The sequence below is a fragment of the Tachypleus tridentatus genome, chromosome 13 (assembly GCF_004210375.1).
Source record: "Tachypleus tridentatus isolate NWPU-2018 chromosome 13, ASM421037v1, whole genome shotgun sequence".
In the NCBI taxonomy this organism is placed as follows: domain Eukaryota; kingdom Metazoa; phylum Arthropoda; class Merostomata; order Xiphosura; family Limulidae; genus Tachypleus; species Tachypleus tridentatus.
Genome location: NC_134837.1, coordinates 24,586,377 through 24,610,634, shown reverse-complemented (window position 1 = coordinate 24,610,634; position 24,258 = coordinate 24,586,377). Strand labels below are relative to the sequence as shown.

The window sequence follows — 24,258 nt, the reverse complement described above, 5'->3', positions numbered from 1 at the left end:
TACTAATTTTGTAGGAAAACAAGGCCAACAGGGAATAGGTTCATCAAGATAATTCTTAAAGGCATATACCCCCCAGTTTAACCTTCATATATCTCAAGCAGCTGGTGAATGAAACATGTAGTCATGCTATTCAATATGAAAACATAACAATCATGCCATTGAACTTGGCATCTATGGGCTTTTGTGATCAGACTATTGAAATTGCAACTGGGAAAATAGCACTCCCATACAGTATATGAATTATGGAAGAGAAGCAGTGTGCTTTGGACATAAAAGCCTTTGTGATGAAAACAATACTTCAGGGCCATTTTCAAGGTGCACGGTCATCAGATAGAGCACAACTGGATGTGGTGACTTGTACTATCATGATGTAGTGAAGCTCCAAAATTATTTTAATATATTTCACTCAACTCTCTCTTTGTTGAAAACAGATAATAGCATTACTTCTCAAAAAATATAACCACCCTGGAAGCCACAGGCACATACTGAAAATTGAGTTATCCCTAAATACGCCTTTAAAAACCAAAAATTCCTTTTCCTGCATAATGCAATTGTATAAAATAGAATAACAGTTTACCAAAATTCTGTACAAAAATATCAAATACTAATATGCATTGAAAGTTCAATCTTACACTTAAAGGATGAAAACGTTATATTTTTATTAAAATCTGTCACCAGTAGATCAAAGTGCACATAACCACGTTTTATAGACAATTACATAAAATATTAATTAAGCTACATTATTATCAATGTATATGACTAACCTTGGCACTGAAACATAGTTTATAAACGAAATTTTAATATTATATGAGTTTCAAGTTTTATATGGAAATAGTTTAAAAAATTCTCAATCTCCCCTAGTATGAGAATTGTGACATTTGTTCTCTAGGTCTTCCCTCTACTTTTATTAACCACCACTCTAAGAAGTACAGGATGTAATACATATTACTCACTATAACAAATATTCCTCAGGCAAAGTATAGTAACCTTGAATTTTGTTTATCTATGGAGCCATAAACTAGGAAATCAGATCTACTTCCAACATCCATTTGTCACATCCTCTCTTTTACAAGTTGCAAATAGTTCTCTTTGATGCCATATATTATTTACAATCTATAGAAAGATAAGGTTTTAATCTATTAAATTATATTACATTATTTTCTGTACAGATAACTGACTATTTCAACTACAGTTCAAAACTTTATTTTTACAGGATTCACATCAACAAGCTTATATAAATTTTAAAGGCTTTGATTACAGTCAAAAAGCCAAAAAAATTATGATAATTACATGTTTGTTTTTTGAAGTTTGTGCAAAGCTGCACAAGGGCTATATGCACCAGCTGTCCCTAATTTTGCTGTATTAGACTAGAGGAAAGACAACTAGTCATCACCACCCATTGCTTACTCTTGGGCTACTTTTTTACCAACACCCTCACAGCATGTTTGGTATGATGGGGATTTGAACCATAAACCCTTGGATTATGAGTCGAGTGCCTTAAACCACTGGCCATGAAGGGCCAAGAAAATTATAGGACATTGATTGTTTTATGCATGTTATGATTCTGTGTTCTTATGTAGATTATTTAATTCAATAAAATGATTCAGTGTAATAGTAGTACCATTAATATATAAAATATGCTGAAGTTTCATTGGTAGTTGACAGTAAAAGCAAGATGACTGAGGTAAGTTCTACATATATTTTTTTCTCGTTATTATAAAAGTAACTAAAATGCAAAAATTAAAAACTTGTCAGATTAGCAGACATTAGATTTGGTAAGATGATGAAAAATAACAATAAATATTCTTCACAACGTACAGCTCATGCTTTATATACTCCGGTGATGTGAACTATATGTTCACCAAGCAATTTACAACTGATGTGGCAGGATTATTAGTTAGACACTGTTTAAAGGGCAATATATGAATAAATTTTAATTAGAAACATTAATGTTTACTATAAATTCTTAATTTACTTAATGTATCTTCAGGAACTTTAGTGAAACTTTTGTAAATATTACAAACATGTTATAACAAAAATATCTGAATTTTCAATAAAATATTTGTACTAAATATTAATTTTCGAATTTACCTCAGTTAGTGTGAATCAGTCTCTGACTAGTCCAGAATAATTTATGTTAATAATAAACATATGTTTTCATCTTGGGTTTTCATTTACATAACCTATAAAACCTCCATAACAACTGAACCTAGTTTTTGGTACAGTTGTTACGAGTACTTCACTGAATTTATATTTACTTGAAACACTTACTTCAGAGCACAAAATTACAACATATACAATAATACAAAGTTCTATAATTATCAAAATTTAACTGGTTTAAGTTAGAGTTTATTAAAATACTTCATCATGATCAAGTGAACTTAACGATAGTAGCTTTGAATGTGTAGGCCAAATAATTTAAACATCGTCATTAGAACAAGTTACCATTAAAAGTAGTTCATTATTAAAATCTTCTGTTTCTGTTAGTTACGAGTAATGTAAAAGCAAACAGAATGAAGTAAGAATATTTTTGAAAGACAGTAAATAACAGTAGGATGTGGCACGAGTTTCACTTTCTTGTTTATTTTTCTGTATATCAAAATGATTGCAGACTATAAAAACTGGAATGCTTCTCAGCAATAACTACAAGTTTATAATCCATATTTAAACTCAGAGGTTGAAATAGGGATTGAAAAAATGTTTAAGTTGGCTATTCAGATCAAGTAAGTGTCATGTGATACACCAAAGTGAAGATACAAGAAATTATTTTAATTTTTCCTTTTGAAATAAAGATATTATGACTTGTGTTACATTAACATTTTAATGCCAATTTTACTGACAAAAATTTATAATAAAGTTAATTTAATTTTGAATGCAAGTTTGTAAAACATTGTGATGTGCACTTTGATCTCTGTCTGTACACAAAGGGTTAACAACTCTCAAATTCATTGAGTTTGATTTCACATATCATCCAAATCAGTGTATTAAAGAGTCAACTGTAGAGCCACTACTGTCACATTAATTGCACAAGATCAAAATTGTTATATTACATGCTACTTATAATGCACTAAACAATATTTACTTGCATAACTTTATGAAAACTATGTCATAACAGCTAGTGAAATTGATACACTACCAAGCATACTCATATTTATAGAAACACAAGTCTTCAAAAATAATGCAAAAGACATTGTTAACTACAAAACATTGGTTTAGGAAGTACACAGAAATAAAATGATGGATAACAAACATATTTTGGAATTGGTAGAAGATATAAGGCAATAAGATGAATGCTGATGTGAAGAAAAGAGTATTTACTTCATGCGACACATCTGTCTCATCAGCTGTCCTTAAGTCAGGATAAGAAAACACGAAGACAATCCTTGCATTACATAATTTAATGAATCATTTATAGCTAGAAACACTTAAAGATTATCTTTTTATTTGTTTTTAGATCTCAAGATACAGTACAGCATACATTTAAAATTCAAATAATTCCTACGTCACATAGTTGTGTACGTACAGGAGCTTATAGGTTCATAAGTCTAAGAAATACTTACCAAAACCATATTCAACAATTTCAAACAAAGCAAAATATTTTGAAATATCAGGAGGTATGTTCAATTTTTCTATAACTGCCTAAAGGAAAAAAAAAGAAGAAGAAAAACAGCAAATGTTATATTTATATACCACCAGTAAAAACGATGAAAATGTACACATATAGTTGTGTCAGATATACTTCACAAGATACAGAATAATACAGTTAGACTGTTTGAGAAGTTTTACTTTATGTTTACAATTGCCCTCAGAAATGCCTTGAAACAACAGTTTGGTTTGTTTTGCAGATTGCAAGTCTCGTAGTAACCTCATTACTAGGCATACCAGGTCCTTGTAGCAAGAAATTTGTATCCAACACGTTAAATATAATGTCCATAAAATGATATGTTTTTTAACTAAGAATTTAATTATTTATTGTTGTATAAGAAACAAGGATCTAGAGGAATGATTCAGGATGAGTCCCTTCCACCAATTTTGTTGTTGTAGCAATAGCTTATATGAATAGCATTCGAACTATTACTGTATTTGTTGTGTTACAACCAGCCTCATGAGTTCTAGATTGAGTGAAAGGTGTTATTATCAATGGATGTGGTAAATACAGTGGTTGAATAGTATTATTATGTACTCTTCTAAATCTTGAAAATTCCCAAGGAACTACATAAATAAGGAAGTGTTAAAAAATACAACAGACCTAATACTGATGTTCAATGACAAGTATCATTAATTATAATGATGCTTTGCCAGCTTTGAAAAGGCATTCAGATCATAACAAATGCTTTTTCATTGTTGATTCCTAAAACATTTTAAAATGGCTATATCGTTTTAAACATTCGTTATTAATTGTTTTCATCTTAATACTAATCACGTTACCAGAAATAAAGATGTAACCTTTGATACTGCTGAATTATAAACTGAATGAGCTAATTATTTGCAGAAATATTATTAATTGTGGTTATAATGTTAAAAACTGGTATCATAATTGTAAAATTGAATCCTTTCTGCAGTTAATGTGGAGGAATTGAAACCTAATGCGGTCACTGAAGTCATTAAGGCTGTGATTTGTTGCTACATTATGTAAAACAAACACTCACAGCATCTGACATCATTTAAATCAATCTGACAGTGTACTAGCCTTTTTAAAACACTAAACATCCTTTAACTATATCAATGGAGTATGACTAGTCAAGCTTCTCTGCACACAAATGCAACAAAAGTTCCAAAAGCTTATTACATTTATTGTGTATAACCTTCATCTACTTGTCTAAAAAGGTATACACATTTACTGAAAAGGGTTCAGAGAAGGGCTATTAGATTGATCCTGGTGATACATTAAAATCTATTATCTTAATTTTTTCTAAGAAAAGAAGGATAAGAAATTATCATATTCAATAAAATTATTTGATAAATTGATAGGATAAAGGCCTCTGATTTCTTTGTGCATACCCTAAAGGTAAGAGGATATTAAGATCTATAAAAAATTATGCTAAGCTTCAGTTAAGATGACTTATTTTTCCAAGAGGGGAGGGTGATTAGTTTATGGAATGAGTTGCCATTGGAAATTGTGGTGATTGAAATATTACACAGCTTAAGAAAGAGTGGAATGAATTCATGCAAAATAAAGAGTGGGTTCAAGAAATTTAGTTTCTTCATGAGTGGGCATGTAAGAACAACCTTATTGTTCTCATGCTATGTTATAATAGACGTACAATGTGTTTTGTTTTTAACATTTTCAAACCTGAATTTATCTGAAGAAAGATTACATAAAGCAAGTTTCTGACATCATATTTTTCAATGTAAGAATTTTTTTAAAAAACACTATACATCCTTCATTATATCAATGGAGTATACCTATTTAAACATCTGTTGAGACAAATGAAACAAAGGTTTGAAAACTTTATTACACATATTTTTGTGTTTTAGAGTAACCATATCACAAATAATAAAATTATTATAATTATTATCATAAGCATTTATTTTAATTTGTACAAGTAAAAATATTAGCTTAGGAGTATACAGGTTGCACACTTTTCAGAGTAAACTTGTATCAAAGGTATTACTTCACTATAAACAACAGACTAATGAATTACTTGATACTGTGGCACATAATCTATGATTCTGTGATGATGGTGTAAAGGGGTGATTATTGGGATAATTTCTGCCAATATATTTGTTAATTATGCTCACTTGAAGTTGTGATTCACATAATGTGTCTAAAGTAAAACTGTTTGTGGCTAAAATGGAAATTATTTTTTTACCATTGTGCATCTGCTTAAAATGTGACAAACTACCAACTTACTCTATTTGGTGGTCTGATGGTAAAACAATGCTAATGACTTACTGCATTTTACTGGTGTAGATTTTTCAAATATTATTATAGAGTATAATTTTTTGTCATATAAAGACTGGGTGAAATTAATTTACTATATTAAAAATATATGTATTTTAGGATTGAATTAAATCACAGAAACATAAACTTGTACAAAATAATAAATTATAACTTTCATTTTTTTATAAAATTGATATATTACCACTTACATTTTTATGGACCACAGTGGTCCTTAGCATGCTCTTTTATAATTTCATGGTAAGTGCTATTTTATTATAGGCAAAAAAACTTGATATTAAATTCAAAAATTACAAATTACACAGTTTTGTTTTTTCAGTTGTTGTCTTTTACCCTTCCACTATGGGTGGGTGTAATAAACCCAGCTCTTAATCATGAAAATATCCATGGGAGTAATTATACTATTATTTTTGATAATGTATGCATATCTTTATAAACTTTTGCAGGTTACTGGTACACATGACAATGCTTCCATAGATTAAGTATTAAAATATTTTAATTACAGATTTTTCTCGTAAATGTTTTCTTTCAGAATGTTGACTATTCAACATGCAGAGTAATACTCACTTTAAGATTAAAAATAGTTTTACACATAAAAACATTTTCTAATTTCAGACGTGAAATCCTTACAACCTCCAAATAACTATCAATTGTTTTTTCAACAAAACTTTACATTTTATCTGTGATTTTCACGATTGAATCAGAATCTCTAAGCATTTGGCAGATTTGACCAATATAAAAAATAGAAAAATAAATATAAATGTTTTTTTTTCATTCTAGAATGACAACAAATTATTATCCTAAAACACAAATGTTTAGTAAGTAGTTAAAACGTAATGACATTATATATTTATTAAATTGGCCTTTCAGCCAGCAATGGTTGAAATTTCAGATATTACAATGATATGGCACATGAGCATTCATGTTACTACATCCAAGAATATAAAACTGACCTTCACAAAGTGACCTGTAAAACACAGTCACATTTCAGTTATAATAAATTATACATGTATATACATTATTAATATTTACAAATAGGTTCTTTGACTTACTTTTCTTAAAAAAATATAACAGTAGATAAATATAGCCAACAATTATATCTTCTTGTTACAACAACCTTTGCACTCATTTGCTGTTTGCTAAGCCTTTTAACATTTTACACATAGAAGATGTGAAATGAAATGATGTTTTTTAGATTTCGTATATGCATTTGAAATAAACAAAAAAATCATAAATAATTATGTCAATACCACAGAATTCCACTATAATTTATCAAATGTAGTAACTAAGTTGTATTGGAGTGCAAAACAAATAGAAAATTTAGAGCAGACTAAAGACACAACCTACCCTCTTGAAGTCTTGTTTTAATAGAACTATACGATGTCAGTATACTTGAAAATAAATAAGAGAGCCACTAGGGAGTTTATGATTAGTTATTCACCTGTCATAGATAGAAGAGTATATAAGAAAAATGTAAAGTATTTTGAAAAATGCAAAACGGTGAGCACAATCACTGATGTCTCAGCAGAAGACAGAAGGTTATTATTTTCAATTCTAGCTTGTCAATATCTGTAAACTGAGTTCTTAGTTCATATGAAATTATAGACTTTATATTTTGACATCAAAAACATCTAAACTGAACCTGTGCTGCATTCAACATATCATGACACACAAAAACTGAGGTTTTTTTTAATATTTACTTTTGAATTAAAAAAATAAATAATGTATAAATCTAATTACAATCTACAATTTAATACTAACAAATTTATAAATATAAATTCATAAAATAGCAGCTCAATAAGATTTTGAATGCAAGTCAACAAATGCACATGATCTCTGACCCATGACCATAGGAAGACCTGTCTTTCTAGGGCTAATAACCTAACTTTATTTACAGTTATTGATAACAGGTTTGTTATGTTTATGCAAAATTTAAAAGATTTGTAAACTCAAAAAGATAGGTGCTGTTTCTGACTTTCAATTTTTTTAAAATCAATCTGAATACAAGAGCACTTCAAGTGTTCTTCCGTTGATTGATACAAACAAGTTTCTTTGTCTCTATAAATATATTACACATTTAAATAGAAGTGTAAGAAGGAAAAAATGTATCAATTTAGATATAATAACAAGAAAAACATTAAAGCTAAAACTGTGTAAGATTTAGTAACAATGTACAATTTCAGGGGGAATAAAGGTGCCAGTGATCTTTAAGTAATATTGGATTCCCATCTCTTCAGTTATTTGTTGAACCATGCAGGGAGGGAAAAAGAAAAGAAAAAAAGATTAACAACAACAAACCGATTTAAGATCCAGCTGCTATAGCCTACACATGTTCCAAGTTCAACTACAAATCCACTGTTATGGCCATCTGTGAGTGCAGTAGTTACCCCAAAACACCAGTTAATATGAAACAATACTTCCTACCAAACCAAATGAAAATATAGTTATCCATAAGGAATGGAATCTAATCAAAGAAAAACAACAACAAACACTTTAATGAACACTAAACTACACAGAAACACTACTCACCTGGTAAACATCATTTGTTGTACTATTTTTCTGGACATTGACAACAACAATATTTCTATCTGGCAGCAGGACTTTCAAGTCAACAGCTACAGAACTGCCTCCCTAGCAGAAAAGATAGTATTAGTAATTTATTTTCTTGAATTTATAGAATCACTATTTTAGCTATTTTGTTGTAATACAAGTCTATATTTACTCTTTTAACACTGAAGGGGCTATTCATCCATACAAGTAGAAGTCTGATGTACGAAACAAAATCAAGGTACCAAAAGTCACATATATATTAATATAAAAGTTTGTGTGTTTTAGATACTTGCACAATGTCACACAAGGGTCATGATCACTAGCCATTTCTAATTTTTAGATGAGAGATTGATGGAAAGACAGCAGTCAACACTACCCTTGGCCTATTCTAATCAAATAATGGTATTTTACCATCACTTTTATAAAGCAGAAACACCTTCAAATTGTGAAGCACAATTTATGAGCAAACTATAAACCCTTTAGTTCACAGTTCACACAATAACCATGGGCCACTCTCCATCAGGTCCCTATTAACTCTATAAATAAAGGTCAGTCCCAGGGACCATTTTTACCTGTTATAAAGTTCCAATAATCAACATCTAATACAGTGTGTGTATCTTCACAAAATTTGGCAGACTTTTAGCACACATTAGTTGAGTACTTGTTTTGAATGGTCCATGTGCAAAGTGATTTTCATATAAAGGTTACAAATACATTTCTAGTTCTTAAAAAAATATCAGATTTGATTTTTGTATTTCCTAAAACCTCCTGAATACATTTTAAATGTTTGCTTATACTAAAACTTTATATTTTCTGTTATTTTCTCTACCTTAACTCTATACAACTTTGGTTAATGTGACTGACCTCATAACCACAAAAAAACAATATCAATCTAAATTACTCTTTTCCTTTATTTCTAGAATGCCTTCAAACTGTAACATGAAACTACATTTGTGTTAAATAGCTTTGAAACTCATAACAGTATATATCTATTCATAGTTCAATTTTGTTTTACTACCATTTGAATAGTGTTTAACTAATATTATTCACACTATTATAAGTTGTAACTCATTTGGGGAATCTGGAGGCTATCTTATGCTATTGCATTACGTTGCCCACGAGCTGCTCACATGTGCGCTTCACCAAACATTTTTATATTATTATTTTACTTAATCTAACCTTAACTAACCAAGAGAGATCCCCATTTTCACATTTTAGTTACTCTTATAATAAATAAAGAATAAAAATGAAAAACACAAAATAAAGTACTTACCATAACTTTTTCTTGCTGTCGACTGTCAATGACACTTAACCCTACTTTCTTATACTAATGATGGTAATGCATTAAATAATGCACCAAAGAATGTAGACTAGTAACAAGTCAAAACAAGATAATTTTCCTAACTCTATCAATTCTTCTGGCTTTTTAACTATTCATTATGAGCCATTACAAATTTATCTAAGATAGTCATTATTTTTCTCATGTTAATGGAGCTTGTACTAACAGTGAAACTGTTTGTTATGAATTTTACACAAAGATATGCGAGGGCTATCTGCACTAGTTGTTCCTAATTTAGCAGTGAAAGACTAGATGGAAGGCAGTCATCACCACCCACCACCTACTGTTGGGCTATTCTGTTACCAACAAATAGTGGGATTGACTGTCACATTATAATAACACCATGTAAGATTTAGTTTTCTTTAATAAAATTTAACTTTAAAAATTAAGCAAAATTATATTCTAACTATTGGAGAAGAGGTAGAATTTACTTAAGTTCCCCCTTTTTTTTTCAAATATTTTAATACATTAGTTGAAGTTGCTTAGCTGTCAAAGTGCAGAAGGTTAATGAAAAATTTCAATCATTAAAATACCACACACTATTGGAATAAATGGATAGAATGTGTGAAAATAAATTAAGAGAGATGTTATTTAAAGTCTCCCCATAATGGTTTTGTGAAAAACAAACAAACCTGAATTTCAAGTTATAGTAAAAGAATACAGAAATCCCTAAATATATATGCACTGTACAGTATATATTTAGTGATTTCTGCATACTGAAATTATTTTTCCTCATTACACCTCATAACTTAGGAGTTGTCAGATGCAATTTATCATGTTTCAAACATACACGAGTTTCATCTCAACTTGTAATACAAATTCATTAGTTCTGTGCAGGCTGGTTATTTACTTTTTTACATATAATGTTTTAACCTATTTGCTATTAGCAGGTCAAAATGCCAAATTTTAGAGTTACTTTCAAAATTTAATTAAACTACTTTATTATCATAGTATACGAATAAAAACTTAATTAATAAATCAAATCTTAATACAAGTTTCAAGTTCTTAAATTTAAGGAAATAAAAAAAATCTCAATCTTTCAAGAAGTGCAGGATGAAATGGAAATTATTAGCATATAAACACCCAAACCCTGCTGCAGGATTCTAAGGTACCCTTATGATTCACAGAGACCTTAATGCACCATGTCTTTGCTTGATGTGTATGTTGCCATTTCCTGAACTTAATTCTTTTTAAAAACAAGTAGTTTTAATCAAGATTGTCAGAGTTGTTTTTTTATATGAATTATTTTCATTCTCCAGTATTCACTGACCCCTAACTTTCTTCCTATCATCTGTTGGCATTTTCTAAAGTTAGTTCAATTCAACATTTTTTCTAATTCTCAGATTTGTCTTTTTATTCCCATATTTGTTTTGAAAACAAGTATTTGCAGAAAACCTCCATATATTGTTCATTTAGTGAGAGAGAATAACAAAACAAAACCAAAAAAAAATTTTTTTTTTTCTACACAAATTTAGGAAGCAGAGGTATGAAGCTTAAAACCTATGGGGCAAAACGATTACCAAAGGTTTTTGGAGTCAAATCTAAAAACAAATTCTCAGTTTCATTCCCTCAGTATCTACTTTATGTGTGTGAAAAGATAAGTTTCCAGGTTCTTTCCATTTGGCACTATATCAATCACAAACACATACACAAATGAATAGCCTCTTTTACTATTATTGAATAAAATCTAAAAAAAATAATACCAAGGCCTACACTCTCAAAATCCCCTTACTACTATTGGTACAAAGTTTCAGGTTTCTAGGTTCTTTCCTCTTAGCACTATGACAGTCACCAGTACACAGGCTCTTTTATTATTAAAGATAATATAGTTATTACTAAGGCAAAGCATAATATTTATACTCTTCACTCCTATTTGTTTATGGAACCATAGATAAAAAAATCAGACCCACTTGCCACTTTCATCTGTTACATCCTCTCTTTCAATAAATTGGTAATAGTTCTCTCTGATGTTTAATACTATATTATTTATAACCAATAGAAAGAAAAAGTTATATTAAATGGTATATTATATTACAATGTTTCTTCAGAGAGAACCATCTATTTCACTTCCAGTTCAAACTTTTTTCCCAGGGGAACATATATTCATGGGCTCAATTGAATTGTTAATGGCTCTTATCTCATAATTAGAAAGGTCGAAAAATTACTACAGTTATAGAACTTTGCCCTTTTTTTTTTTTTTTTACATTCTATTGCTCTGTATCTTTAGGTACATTATAAATACATAATTATTTAGCATATTAATAACATTAGTATAAAAAAAGTAGGGTTATGTTCTACTGATAGTGAACAGCAAAGATGACAATGAGCCAGATAAAAACTATATTTTTGTTTTTATTCTCCTGAAGAACAGTCAACAATTCAAAAGTACTCGAGTTTTGAGTCTCGTGTGAAAACACTGTTTTCCATCCATACTTTTTGTTTATTATTACAAAAGTAACTACAACATAAAAATCAGAAATTTGTTAAGTTAGAGGTAAAATAAAGAAAAATAAAAATAATATTAATATAAAAAAAAAATTATGCAAGCAGCTTATGCATTACATAATTGAATAGGGTAATGTGAGCTACACATTCATTGAGTGGTTAACAACTTGTGTAGTAAAATTATTAGTTAGACAGTTTGATGGGTGATAAAATAAAGTGTAAGTAGAAACATGTAAACTATTACAAGGTTCAAGCAATTAAGGACAAACAAGTGTTGTTTTCTGTTAACTTTGTAGTTTCTTGAAAAAAAGGATAATTTAGATTTATTGTTTTTTTTAAGGGTGGTTATTATGGTGAATAAATTCAGCTGAATTAATGTGGAGTTAAGGTAGAGAAAATAACAGATAAAACAAGGTTTTACTGGGAAAACATTTGATATTTGTTCACAAGGTTCCAGAGATTGTGCAAAAGAAACTTGAAAGTTTTGAAATGAAGAAGAATATTTTTAATCTTAACATGAACATCACTTTCACTCTGTATGACCACAGAAAAATCTTTAGTAAAAATACTTATATAAAAATTTTTTATATTTTTTCTACGAAAGACAATGTTTGCTGAAAGCTTGCCAAATTTCTTGAAAATAATCAAAACACATTAAAAGTTATAGTATGGGAGCTCTGATGGTCAATTTGGGATCACAAAATTATATCAAATGGAAAGTGTTTATACTGAGAAAGTTAATGAATGTGGAACTTTCCCCTGTTTTATAAAGCTACATCAAATTATTAGTCTAATACTTTAGTATTCCTTACTAGTATACATTATGTACACTGTCAAGGCTCTTTCTTGCAAGTTAATCTTTCTACATTTTACCACTGTTATACACTTAAAATACATTATTAATCACAAGAGTTAATTTTTTTTCTCTTTATTTTATACACGCAGAATTGTAACTCTGTTACAAACTGAATTTTGATTCACATTTGATAACTTCTAATTATTTGTAAAACTTCAATGAATACTACCAACAACCTTATTTAGGACTATAACAGCTTCAATAAATAAGAGAAAAAGGTAAACATATACTTAAGTTTACAACAGAAATGGTGAGCATTCTAGGTGCATGATGAGATAAGGAAAACATATACTTAAGTTTACAACAGAAATGGTGAGCATTCTAGGTGCATGATGAGATAAGGAAAACATATACTTAAGTTTACAACAGAAATGGTGAGCGTTCTAGGTGCATGATGAGATAAGGAAAACATATACTTAAGTTTACAACAGAAATGGTGAGCATTCTGGGTGCATGATGAGATAAGGAAAACATATACTTAAGTTTACAACAGAAATGGTGAGCATTCTGGGTGCATGATGAGATAAGGAAAACATACTTAAGTTTACAACAGAAATGGTGAGGGTTCTAGGTACATAATGAGATTATATATATATATATATATATATATATATATATATAATACTACTTTATTTCCACAGGTCCTTTAGTAGAACAAATGTCTTTGACAATTCTCTGGTATGCATATCTTCAAAACACAGAATGATAGGTTTACAATCAAAATGTTCATACTTACATGTTCTTCATCCAAGTCTGTGAGGAATTCTTGCATAACATCATTCTCTGCTATAACACGGACAGCACAAACTGGAAATTTTAAATTAGCAAAAATATGAAAGTTAACAAAATAATTTACTGAAGTAAAATTTAATGACAGGATTCAAAATTTATCACACAACACTTACTTCTCTCTACCAAAGTGAGATAACACCTTGTGTTATGCATGATAAAAATCTTTAGACATGCTTTTCACAAAATTCACAAAAAGTATTGAAATATAGTTCAACCATCTTGAAATTGTTGAAAATCACAAGCAGATATAACCTGTTGCACGTTAGGTGAAATAACAACTTGCACAATGTATAAGCAAATCCTAGAGTCGATGATTTTCACAGAATCTATCAACATGTTGCTGCCACATCACAAAATTGGCTGCCATTTTATATTTGTTGTGAAAGAAGAGTGGTCTATGAAATGGTGTTCCTGATTGAACAGTACCATGTAAACAATCAATTAGCTTAACATTTCATGAGGTCTAAATCACATTAACACATGATGTTGCATGCGAGACAGGAATTAGCAAATGGTATTCTTATAACAGACGAACTGTCACAGTAGACTTTCACCAATTAAGTTGAAGGTAAGCTATCATTTTGTTTTTGAGAAACAGAACAGTACAAGATGCTGAATATATTTAAGAAAACTATGGAGAATGAAAGTAAAGCAAATATGGCTAAGTAAAAAAATATTAAATACAAACATCCTGATAGCTTGATCTATATACATGCAATATGTGTGTACTGTAAGGCAACAGACATATTTGTGATTAGTTAAAGCTGCGACACTAAATGTACTTACAATATTTTTCCTGAAATGTCTAGGCTTCTAATCTTTTTCAATGCAGATATACTTAAATTTATAGTAAATGAGCTTGAGCTTAGGGTTACATTTCAACAGTAAACTGTTATTCACTGCTACAATCTTAGGGTTACATTTCAACAGTAAACTGTTATTCACTGCAACAATCTTAGGGTTACATTTCAACAGTAAACTGTTATTCACTGCTACAATCTTAGGGTTACATTTCAACAGTAAACTGTTATTCACTGCAACAATCTTAGGGTTACATTTCAACAGTAAACTGTTATTCACTGCAACAATCTTAGGGTTACATTTCAACAGTAAACTGTTATTCACTGCTACAATCTTAGGGTTACATTTCAACAGTAAACTGTTATTCACTGCAACAATCTTAGGGTTACATTTCAACAGTAAACTGTTATTCACTGCTACAATCTTAGGGTTACATTTCAACAGTAAACTGTTATTCACTGCAACAATCTTTTGGCAGTAATTTTTCAAAAACTTTTTAAAATTTCACCTACTATAAAAAATCCGTCACTTTGTATTGTTTTGTATAAGTTAAAACTTCCTCCACACACAAAATTGAACTTTTCCCTCTGTTTTCTTGCAAATCTACACGAGAAATTTTAGACTGATGTACTAGTACCACTTGGCAACTCTAACGGAGAAAATGTACAAGGACTAAAATAAATGATACAGTTTTCCTTAGCTGAAAATGTATTTTCCACACATACTCACCTTAACACAATAGAATAGCTCGATTACTCATGCATCTGTCTACGAGATTTGCATGCCACTAGCCTTAAGCTAACTCCTACCTAAAAAGCACAGATTTAACAGGCTTTAAGTACACAAAGGTGACACAACCTCTTTCCACAATAGTTTCTCCTAAGCACCTGTGCACTGGAAGTAGAAAGTACAGGAGGGAATGTGTGGTGATTATCTCATGAAGTGTGACACACTCAATGGCAATGGCTCCATGTAGGCACACCTGTGTCACATCTGGACTCAACCAGGAAAAACTTTTAATTTGGAAGTACAGAAAAGGAAAAGCAGAAAAACAAGCCAACCTGAAATGCTGCAGGGATTGATGGAAGTTTTGCTTGATCAACTAAACATGTGAACACAAGTGGTCAGTGAGCCAAGAAGTGTGTTGTTATGGCATGATCAGATTGTATGGTGTATGTTTGATCTCAATACAATTGGACAGACAGAGACTGGAGTGACAAACCAGTCCTGCAGTGGGAGAAGAAGACACTAGCTGTGTGAGGGTTGACCAACACTACACAGACAGCAACACCACTGCCCTACTATCTGCTGTATTGTGTTGTACACTACCAGTAAGGAACTCCACAAGGTCCACCATCCCATAGGCTAGCAACTGAAGGGTCTCTCATGCTTCACTTAAAGGGTAAGATGGAGTAGAATTCACATTGGAGAGATAAGGAGGAGTGCCCAAATCTCCTCAGATAAATGCTGGAAATGTCTTTTACTGGAGACAGTGCAACAGGAGACTACAAAACCACATATTTATAAGCTTACAAATGCAAGTCAAAGAAGCTGGTAGTCACTTCCCTGGTGTTTTTTCTATGATAATCCATGGAAAGTATGGTGGAGTAGAAAACTAAGTAATTGTAGTACCACAAAGATACCTCAAATGGTTTTGCAGAACACCCTATCTTGAAAATGGTCATTGGTATAGGCAAGGATGGATGGGTTGAGTGCTTTTCATTTATGTGGATTTATTCACATATCAATCTCAAGAATCTTGTCTAATGTTTGGTAGCAAATATGAAGCAAAAGTGAGACAATTCATAAATCTGATGCTATAAAATGTGAAAGTACAACTACTCACCTAAATGGCTGAAGACTCGAAAAAAAAAGCCCAGTCTGAGTAAAGGAGGAAGTATAGTGAAAGAGAATGCAGGAAGAATTAATGGCACATACATTTGAATGATGGTGACCACATGAATGAGGAAGAAAGAAGGAACTACATCTTTTAGAGAAGGATGATATAGTGAACATGAAGCCAATGGTCTGAACAAAGCACATGAAGGAACATGTAAAAGCACATCAAAGTCCCAGTCAGGCATTGAAGGGGGATGAACTAGTGAAGGAAAGATGGATTGGGGGGGGAAAAAAAAAAGATAGGAAGGGCTACTGGAGAAGTAAAGATCTGAGGGGAACATTAAAATTGACTTGATAAAGTCCACTGATAACCAACAATAGTAAAAACTGACAATCCATGGTCAAACAACCATATGAAATAAGCAAAAAGTGGGTCAAAGTAGGAAGATTCAGAGAAAAAGAATAGACTAACATTGAAAACTTGCCACTTCTGTTGACAGACAACAAGAATGAGAGAAGAAAATTGCTACCTAGCCACTGCTGGCAACAAATTGGACAATTCCCACAAACGAAGTTGAAGTGATGCTACCTCTGGGTAAGAAAACGGCATATGTGGTTGGAGCAAGAAAGAGTGGATTGAGGCAGTAGAAGAAGAGGCATTGAGTGTAACCAAGTAAGAGAAAACAGATTATAAGAAGTAGAGACCAATGTGGTGAAAGGAATAAAGGAACCTGTCCAGAATACTCTCTATGGAGTATGATGAATTGTCTCAGATATAAGATGAAGTGATAAGAGGGAGTTAACAAAGAAGCAAAGACACAAAAACTGGGCACTATAAAGGGATACAGATGAAGTTTATTGGCCGACCTCCAAATCAAGTAAATGATTTTAAAGACTGCAAATCAAGGAATGGAAATTAAGAATGTTTGCAAGCCAGGAAAAAAAGAGTCAAGTAAACAAGGGGAAAGAAGCATGTTTAACATGGGTATGCAGTAATTCAAGAAATAAGTCTGCATGGACCTGAAGATAAGGTGAAGGAGGGAAGACAAAGCAGTCTTGAGTATGGGTCTTGAGAAAGAACATTGACTGGTTCTGTGAATCATGAACACTAAAACCAGAGAAACTGAAATGTAATATAAATCAGTAGGAAACTGGTGAAACTTTGAAGTTATTGATCAGCAATTAATGACATATACTGTAGACCATACCAAACAAACGAATGAAATTATTTCATGTGCAAATGCTTAAGGAAAGCTGCTACACAATAAGTTTACGTTGCTCTTCAATTGGTGGAGGGCTATCATCACATGATTATTAGGTGGTAGTTAGCTCTAGGATCTAGTAGTATGCACTGAGGAAGATGCACAAGAAATCAAGGTATGTGTGGAGGTGAGGCACCATTTCAGAAGTTTTTCTTTAGGGACAAAACAAATTTGTTTTAATTATGAGGTTAGTACAAGCTAAAATATTCCAATGCAAGTAAAATGTTACTATTCTCTTGTAGCAGGCATAATGTTATTCTTAATAACAGTAGACCTGAATGGTAAGCAGAAGGTACCATCTGTCTTGTTTCAGAGTTTGCTTCTATCTAAGTTATATATTTTATAATATAATAATTTTGACTTAGCTTCTTGAGGTAACATTCATGTACAGTAGTTGTGTTTGCAAATAACAGGTTTAATAGCTTATTAAAATAATATTCACATTTAAGCAATAGGTAATTATTATTACTACAAAGGGCAGTCACCAGAGGTTATTTCCTGTATGTAATATTTATTAAAATAATTATAACTGAATTAATATACACTAAGTTTCACTTTAAGTCTCATGTAAACTTCCATGGATTGGCTTAGGTGAAATAACATGACATCCAGATATTCTAATTTTAACAATTCAAAACAAAGTAAGAAAAATCCTCAACTCACTTATGCTTTTAAAATTTTAATTTTCTAACCAATGGTTCTATGCAGTTTATTATAGCACTATTCTTGCATATAATTTTTTTTTTCTAGTCAGGTTTTACATGAAACATGTTTTAATACTCAAATTGTTCACCTCTGAAACACACTGGACAAATTATGCATGTGCAAACTGTTCATGAGCTACAACATATCCACAGATTAAAATTGTGGGGAAACACGACTTTCAATAGAAGAAAAACCACTTCCAATTCTAATAGAGTGGAAAACACAGACATGATTCTATAAAGAAAATGCACTAACATGTCATAATTTATTAACTACAGAACACAAGCACCCACCTTTTTCTAAATATTGTTCTAGTCCTCTCCTTCGGGCATCTAGCTGTTGCTCTGACAAAGTGAAAGGCCATTTTCCAGGTAGCTTTGGAAAGTTAAAATCTGGAAATTCTCTTTTTAAATTATTATTAAGGTTTGAGAATTCCCTATAACGTCTGGAACATAAATGCCGACCAGCCATATAAATATTGTACACCTGATAAAATGAAAAATATTGACATATACTTGTACCATCAGAAAAATAAATACTTAATTGTTTTCTTAAATCATATTTGAACATTCTAAATTGTTAAATATAATACAATAAATGGTAAGTGTATAAATAAATAGAATGTTAAAACAGAGTCCATTCAGTAACCTTTACAAATTATTGTGAGTCTAACAAAAGCCATTAAAAACTTAACAAGTATTTTAATGTAAACATTTTCATAAACTGACAATGTATTTCCTGTAATAATTACCTCCTCTCACACTTAAAAGATATTAATTGACCACCAGGATTTCGTTCTTTGTCCATCTAAGCATTGGTCTGATTTTTTTTCACATGCTCCAGTCTTTTATAACCCACTCAAATGCCCTTGGTGGTTTTTATCTTGTGATACTCTCCACCTATGTCAATATGCTCTCTATTCTGGTACTGTATATTAGCATTTCATTTATATAATGTTATCATATTTTCAAGACTGACTCATTTTCAGTCTCTAACACTGGCTCTTAAAGGGGAGAAAGGCAGAAGAGTGTGAGAGTAGGTAAGTTTTTTGGAAACATTTTCAATTTAGGAAAATGTTAACTCCCAAAACATACACATCTCTTCCCCCACTTCCAGCTAGAATCCCACAGAGATAAGGTGGAGGGTCTAAAGAGGGTCATAATTAATACAGAAAGCATCTACATAGATCACGGGTTTGTCAACAGAAGATTAGCACTACAGTGGACAAACCATACTAGATCCAGAACAGGTATGCCTTTCACCCAGAACTGAATTCCTGTACTATGGATAGAACTTTAAATGAATTATCATCACTATAGGTAAGCCCAAACCAAGTGATTGTGAAAGATGCAAAACATCTGCCAAAGAGCCATGGTAAAAAAAAACAAAAAAGAGTTACAGCTGACACTTATGAAGAAAATGGGTTTAACTTTCTTTTAATACACCATTTCCATTGATAAAAAAGTTTATTTTCGACTAAGAAAAAACTGCAAAACCTCTATGCCTGAAGTTTGAGCTTCTGGATAGCTGAGTGTACCATGTCAAATCATGGCTGTCTCCACAGAGAGAGCCTAAAAAAGAACCACAAAAGCATAAACTAGGGTGTAGCAGCTAATTTGTAGTTATCAACAAGACCTAACAATGGGTTGGAACAAATCATATTTGGTATTCTGGATAGCATATAAACTGGAAAAAAGGCTTAAAATTGTAGTTCCATCTTGTCTTGATGGAATGCATGTACTGTCAAAGCCTGATGATGAGTGACTGGAGACCAAATTGCTAGTAGTTGAGTGATCCAATGAGAGGTCATCCCACAAACCACAATTGCAAAATGGGAACCACACACAAAGAATATTGTAATGCAACATCCACTCTAATTAGTTGAATCTGCCACATGCACAACACATGGCAAGCTAGTAGAGTAATATGAAAGGAATATTCCCGAGAAAGAAAGTCCATAAGTTGAAAACAGGGAGCCCTAGACCAAATGCCTCTCAATGAGAAACAAAAGACATTAGAAAAAAAAAGTTACAGTGAATCCTGATGATTTTCCACTCGACAAGCCCAAACTATGAAATTGAACTCTGGAGAGGGTGGTGGTAAATGAACCCATATCATAGTAGTGTCCAGACTTAACAACCCATTGAGACTGAAGAATGATTCTGACTAAGGAAGTTGAGGAAACCAGGAAATTGATGTATATGAACTCTTGGTCACATAAAAGCTATTAAAAGGATTTCTTGTGCTCTCATTCCAAAGGCATGAGAGGTACGAGTGATGTCCACATTCTCAGGAGAGAAAGAAAAATCTATGCAGATACAGAATGAGAAGTAAGTAAAAATGTGATCTCCTATTTCATAGTGTTAGCAGAGCCCAAATGAGAAACAAGATGAAAAGTAAAAATATCCAAACTGATGACATATTGTTGTGTTGAAAAAAATATATTCTTCAGCCCTGAAAAGAAATCTGTCTTGGTTGTTTTTGAAAGTAGAATCATGATGAGGTATGAAGACAACTGTAAAGATGGTGCCAGTAACCAACTGTTCATAAAATGGTATGCACACACTTTGGGGCTAGAGGTGATGAGAAAAGAAACTCGTATTATATAGCAGAAATCATGTGAAGCCAATGCCAATTCAATGGGAAAAACCCAGAACTGCAGTATCTGACTCTTGTATATAATAAATGCCAATAGCAGTGAAACTCCATCACTATGTCACAGTGCAGAGAGAAGCCAACTACAAAAACTTGGCCAGTAGAAAAAAACCACAAAAACATCAACTCAGGTTGGGGAATATTTCACTTGTGAACTTTGGAGAATTCAGACACTGACAAAGATGTGAAAGACTGATGATTGAATGCAAAACGGATGTCTACATAGACTCAACCACAGACAAGCATAACACCTCAGAAGAACTAGCCTGACTCTTCACTACCCCTACACCAATCAAACTCTGATAACCTGAGAATTAAGTTCCAAATCCTTATGATTTGCAGGAGATGAAAACATGACAGGTTTGTTGCCCAATAATGGTGCAAACATGAAATGAATGAAAATAACCTGACTCAAGGACTTGCAAAGCTCATGAATCCAAGTCCATAAATTCTTGGAGTCAAATGCTCAAACCCTGAAGGTGTACAGTAATCATCAATGCCATTGGTGGTTTGACCAAGTAGCAGGGCCTTTGGATATAGACACAATTTATTATGGGTATCAATGTACAAAAGGGGTCCAAATGTTGGGTGTCAGAACCGTGAATAGGGGCAGAACTATGACATCCTGTTAGAGAAAATGAAATTCAAGAATCTAAAGACAAGAGGGGGGAATGTAAAAGCCAAATATAGAATCAACATGCTGCTAACAATGAATCTTACTCATCACCAATGAAGTTTGTGATGCTGGGAATCTTTCAACAAAGTGAAGTGAAAGAAAACAAAATGTCATATTTTAAAGTTGTAAGTCTGTAGACTTACTCTATATCTTAGAGAACACTGAACTATTCAGTTTAAATACAAACCCTACCTTAAAACTCCAAAATTCAAAGGCAGATAGGCAGTGGTAGGAAAAATCACAAAGTTCCAACAAGATATCGGATAAGGCATAACTACAATTGTCCTTGCACATAACTGGCATGAGTGGATGAAGAGAAAACTAAAAATTTACTTCCAGACCATTCAGTCAAACTAAGGTGCAGGCTCAAATGCAATTGCGAAAACCCGAAAACATCTCACACTCAAAGAACCAACAGAAAAAACAAATTAAAGGCAGCTTCTACCAAAGTGGCCTCCTTTTTGTTTTTTCATAGGTCATTTAGAAGCTGTGTTGATTACTATTGACTGGAACAGCATGTTGGAAGGTAAACTTGTTATATAAAAGCAGTGTTAACATATCCCATGTCCAGCCTAGAGAATTAAACCCCAGTGCTGGAGTCTTTAAACTTCCCACTGTCTCCCAGGAGAACTGAAAAGTCAATATATTAAAAAATATATAATAATTAAAGTCACTCCTAATTGTTGAGAATCTCTCTCAACTGCAGCCTTATAACACACCAGAGAATCATCACAGATCCATTAATATGTCTCCATCTGACTACAAATAAGGTCACTGACAGTTGAAAGAGTGGGTCCCTGAGATGGGATAGAAGAGAACTGATTTGGCTCCATGGTGGAAAGAATAGTGTGGGAATTCATACCACGAATCAGTGTGCCAATCAGATTTTTCTTTATTGAATTTACTGTTATTATCAACATGAAAATCAATGATGTAACTCAAATAATGTTCTAAGTATCTCTGAATGATCACAATACTGGGAAACCCGATAGTGATGGTTTGTTGAGAAAAAGTGATAAACTTATCTGAATGAAGTACTTACGTACAGTACCAGAACAGACAGTGCACTGATGTAGGTGAAGAAAATCATGAGATAAATTTTTTTGTTTTGTTTTCTTCTGAATTTCGTGCAAAGCTACTCAAGGACTATCTAAGCTAGCCATCCCTAATTTAGCAGTGTAAGACTAGAGGGAACGCAGCTAGCAATTACCACCCACTGCCAACTCTTGGGCTACTCTTTTACCAACGAATAGTGGGATTGACCGTAATGTTATAACTCCCTCCCCCAAGGGTGAAAGGGCAAGCACGTTTGGTGGGACGGGGATTTGAATCCTCAACCCTCAGAGTCAAACATCTTAACCCATCTGGCCATACCAGGCCCATGAGATACATATTGCTGAGAACAATTGAGTAGGGTATAAATGGATGGAACAAGCAAGAAAATATGAGACCAATCTTAGATAGGCAGTCAAATAATAGCTATAAGTAGATGAGGTGGTATGTATGTATTGGAAAATATACATTAACAAATAAGGAGAATAATGAAGTAAGTTTTCTTTAAAATTATTAATAACTAAATTAAATATCTTGTAAATAAATTTAAATAATTATAAATAATATTAGAGTACAACATATATAATAACCAAGTTGTGATTATTGATTAGAAGTTTAAAATATGTTTGTACTTCTTGATATTCAAGGCTTGAAGCAACAAACATCAGGTTTGAAAAAAAGGTAGACTATTATGCAAGGGATTACAGAAACCTTTAAAAATAAAATAGACCTGCAAGTCATTAGATTTATGTTAGCTGTATAGATCCATGGTTCATTCCTAACATACCTCTATAGAAAGAAAATCTAATTAATTTGTTTTAAAAAGTTTTCCAAAAATATTTTGGAAGATTTAAGTTTAACAAAGAAGAGTAATATTCTGAATTATAAGTTGGATCATACACACACTGTTAGCTCTAGTTAAAAGAATCCTGTCAGCACAGTTACTCAGGGACTAGCAAATATATTTATTATGTTACTTCTACTAAAAATCCACTATTAAGACAAAGTATTTCAGTAGAATATAGACATTCAAATGATTGCAGTGCTGTTACCAAATTCTACTTGACGACTTAAAATAATTCGACTGCAAACGTAAGCTTCAGCTTATATAAGAATTATATCTCATATAAAAAAGTCTTGCATATGAAATACATTTGTTGATCTGAAACTAAGCATATTTAACCTATATGTTAACTTATTTCCAATACAATAACACTAAGAAACATGAAGTTTTCTACTCTTTTATCACATTGTTGTCAATATTATCTTTTCTTCAAAACTCATTTTTGCAGTATTTTATGTCTCAGAATGGCTGGTATGGGTATCACCACTTTTATTGATAAGAAGAGAACAATGTTATGGCCTTCCTAGGTTATCTTCAGG

At 31.8% G+C, this 24,258-nt stretch overlaps 1 protein-coding gene across 4 annotated transcripts in view; it reads right to left on the bottom strand.

The window, feature by feature from the left end:
* Snx27 (sorting nexin 27) overlaps positions 1-24,258 on the bottom strand; it is an 86,112-nt gene that overhangs the window by 38,715 nt on the left and 23,139 nt on the right. For all 4 annotated transcript variants that reach the window (XM_076474335.1, XM_076474337.1, XM_076474338.1 and 1 more), the window contains exons 4-7: positions 18,785-18,977; positions 13,829-13,899; positions 8,432-8,533; positions 3,561-3,639 (exon numbers count right to left, since the gene is read on the bottom strand). In XM_076474335.1, the coding sequence (XP_076330450.1) occupies positions 3,561-3,639; positions 8,432-8,533; positions 13,829-13,899; positions 18,785-18,977 (445 nt within the window). The remainder of the gene's footprint in view (positions 1-3,560; positions 3,640-8,431; positions 8,534-13,828; positions 13,900-18,784; positions 18,978-24,258) is intronic.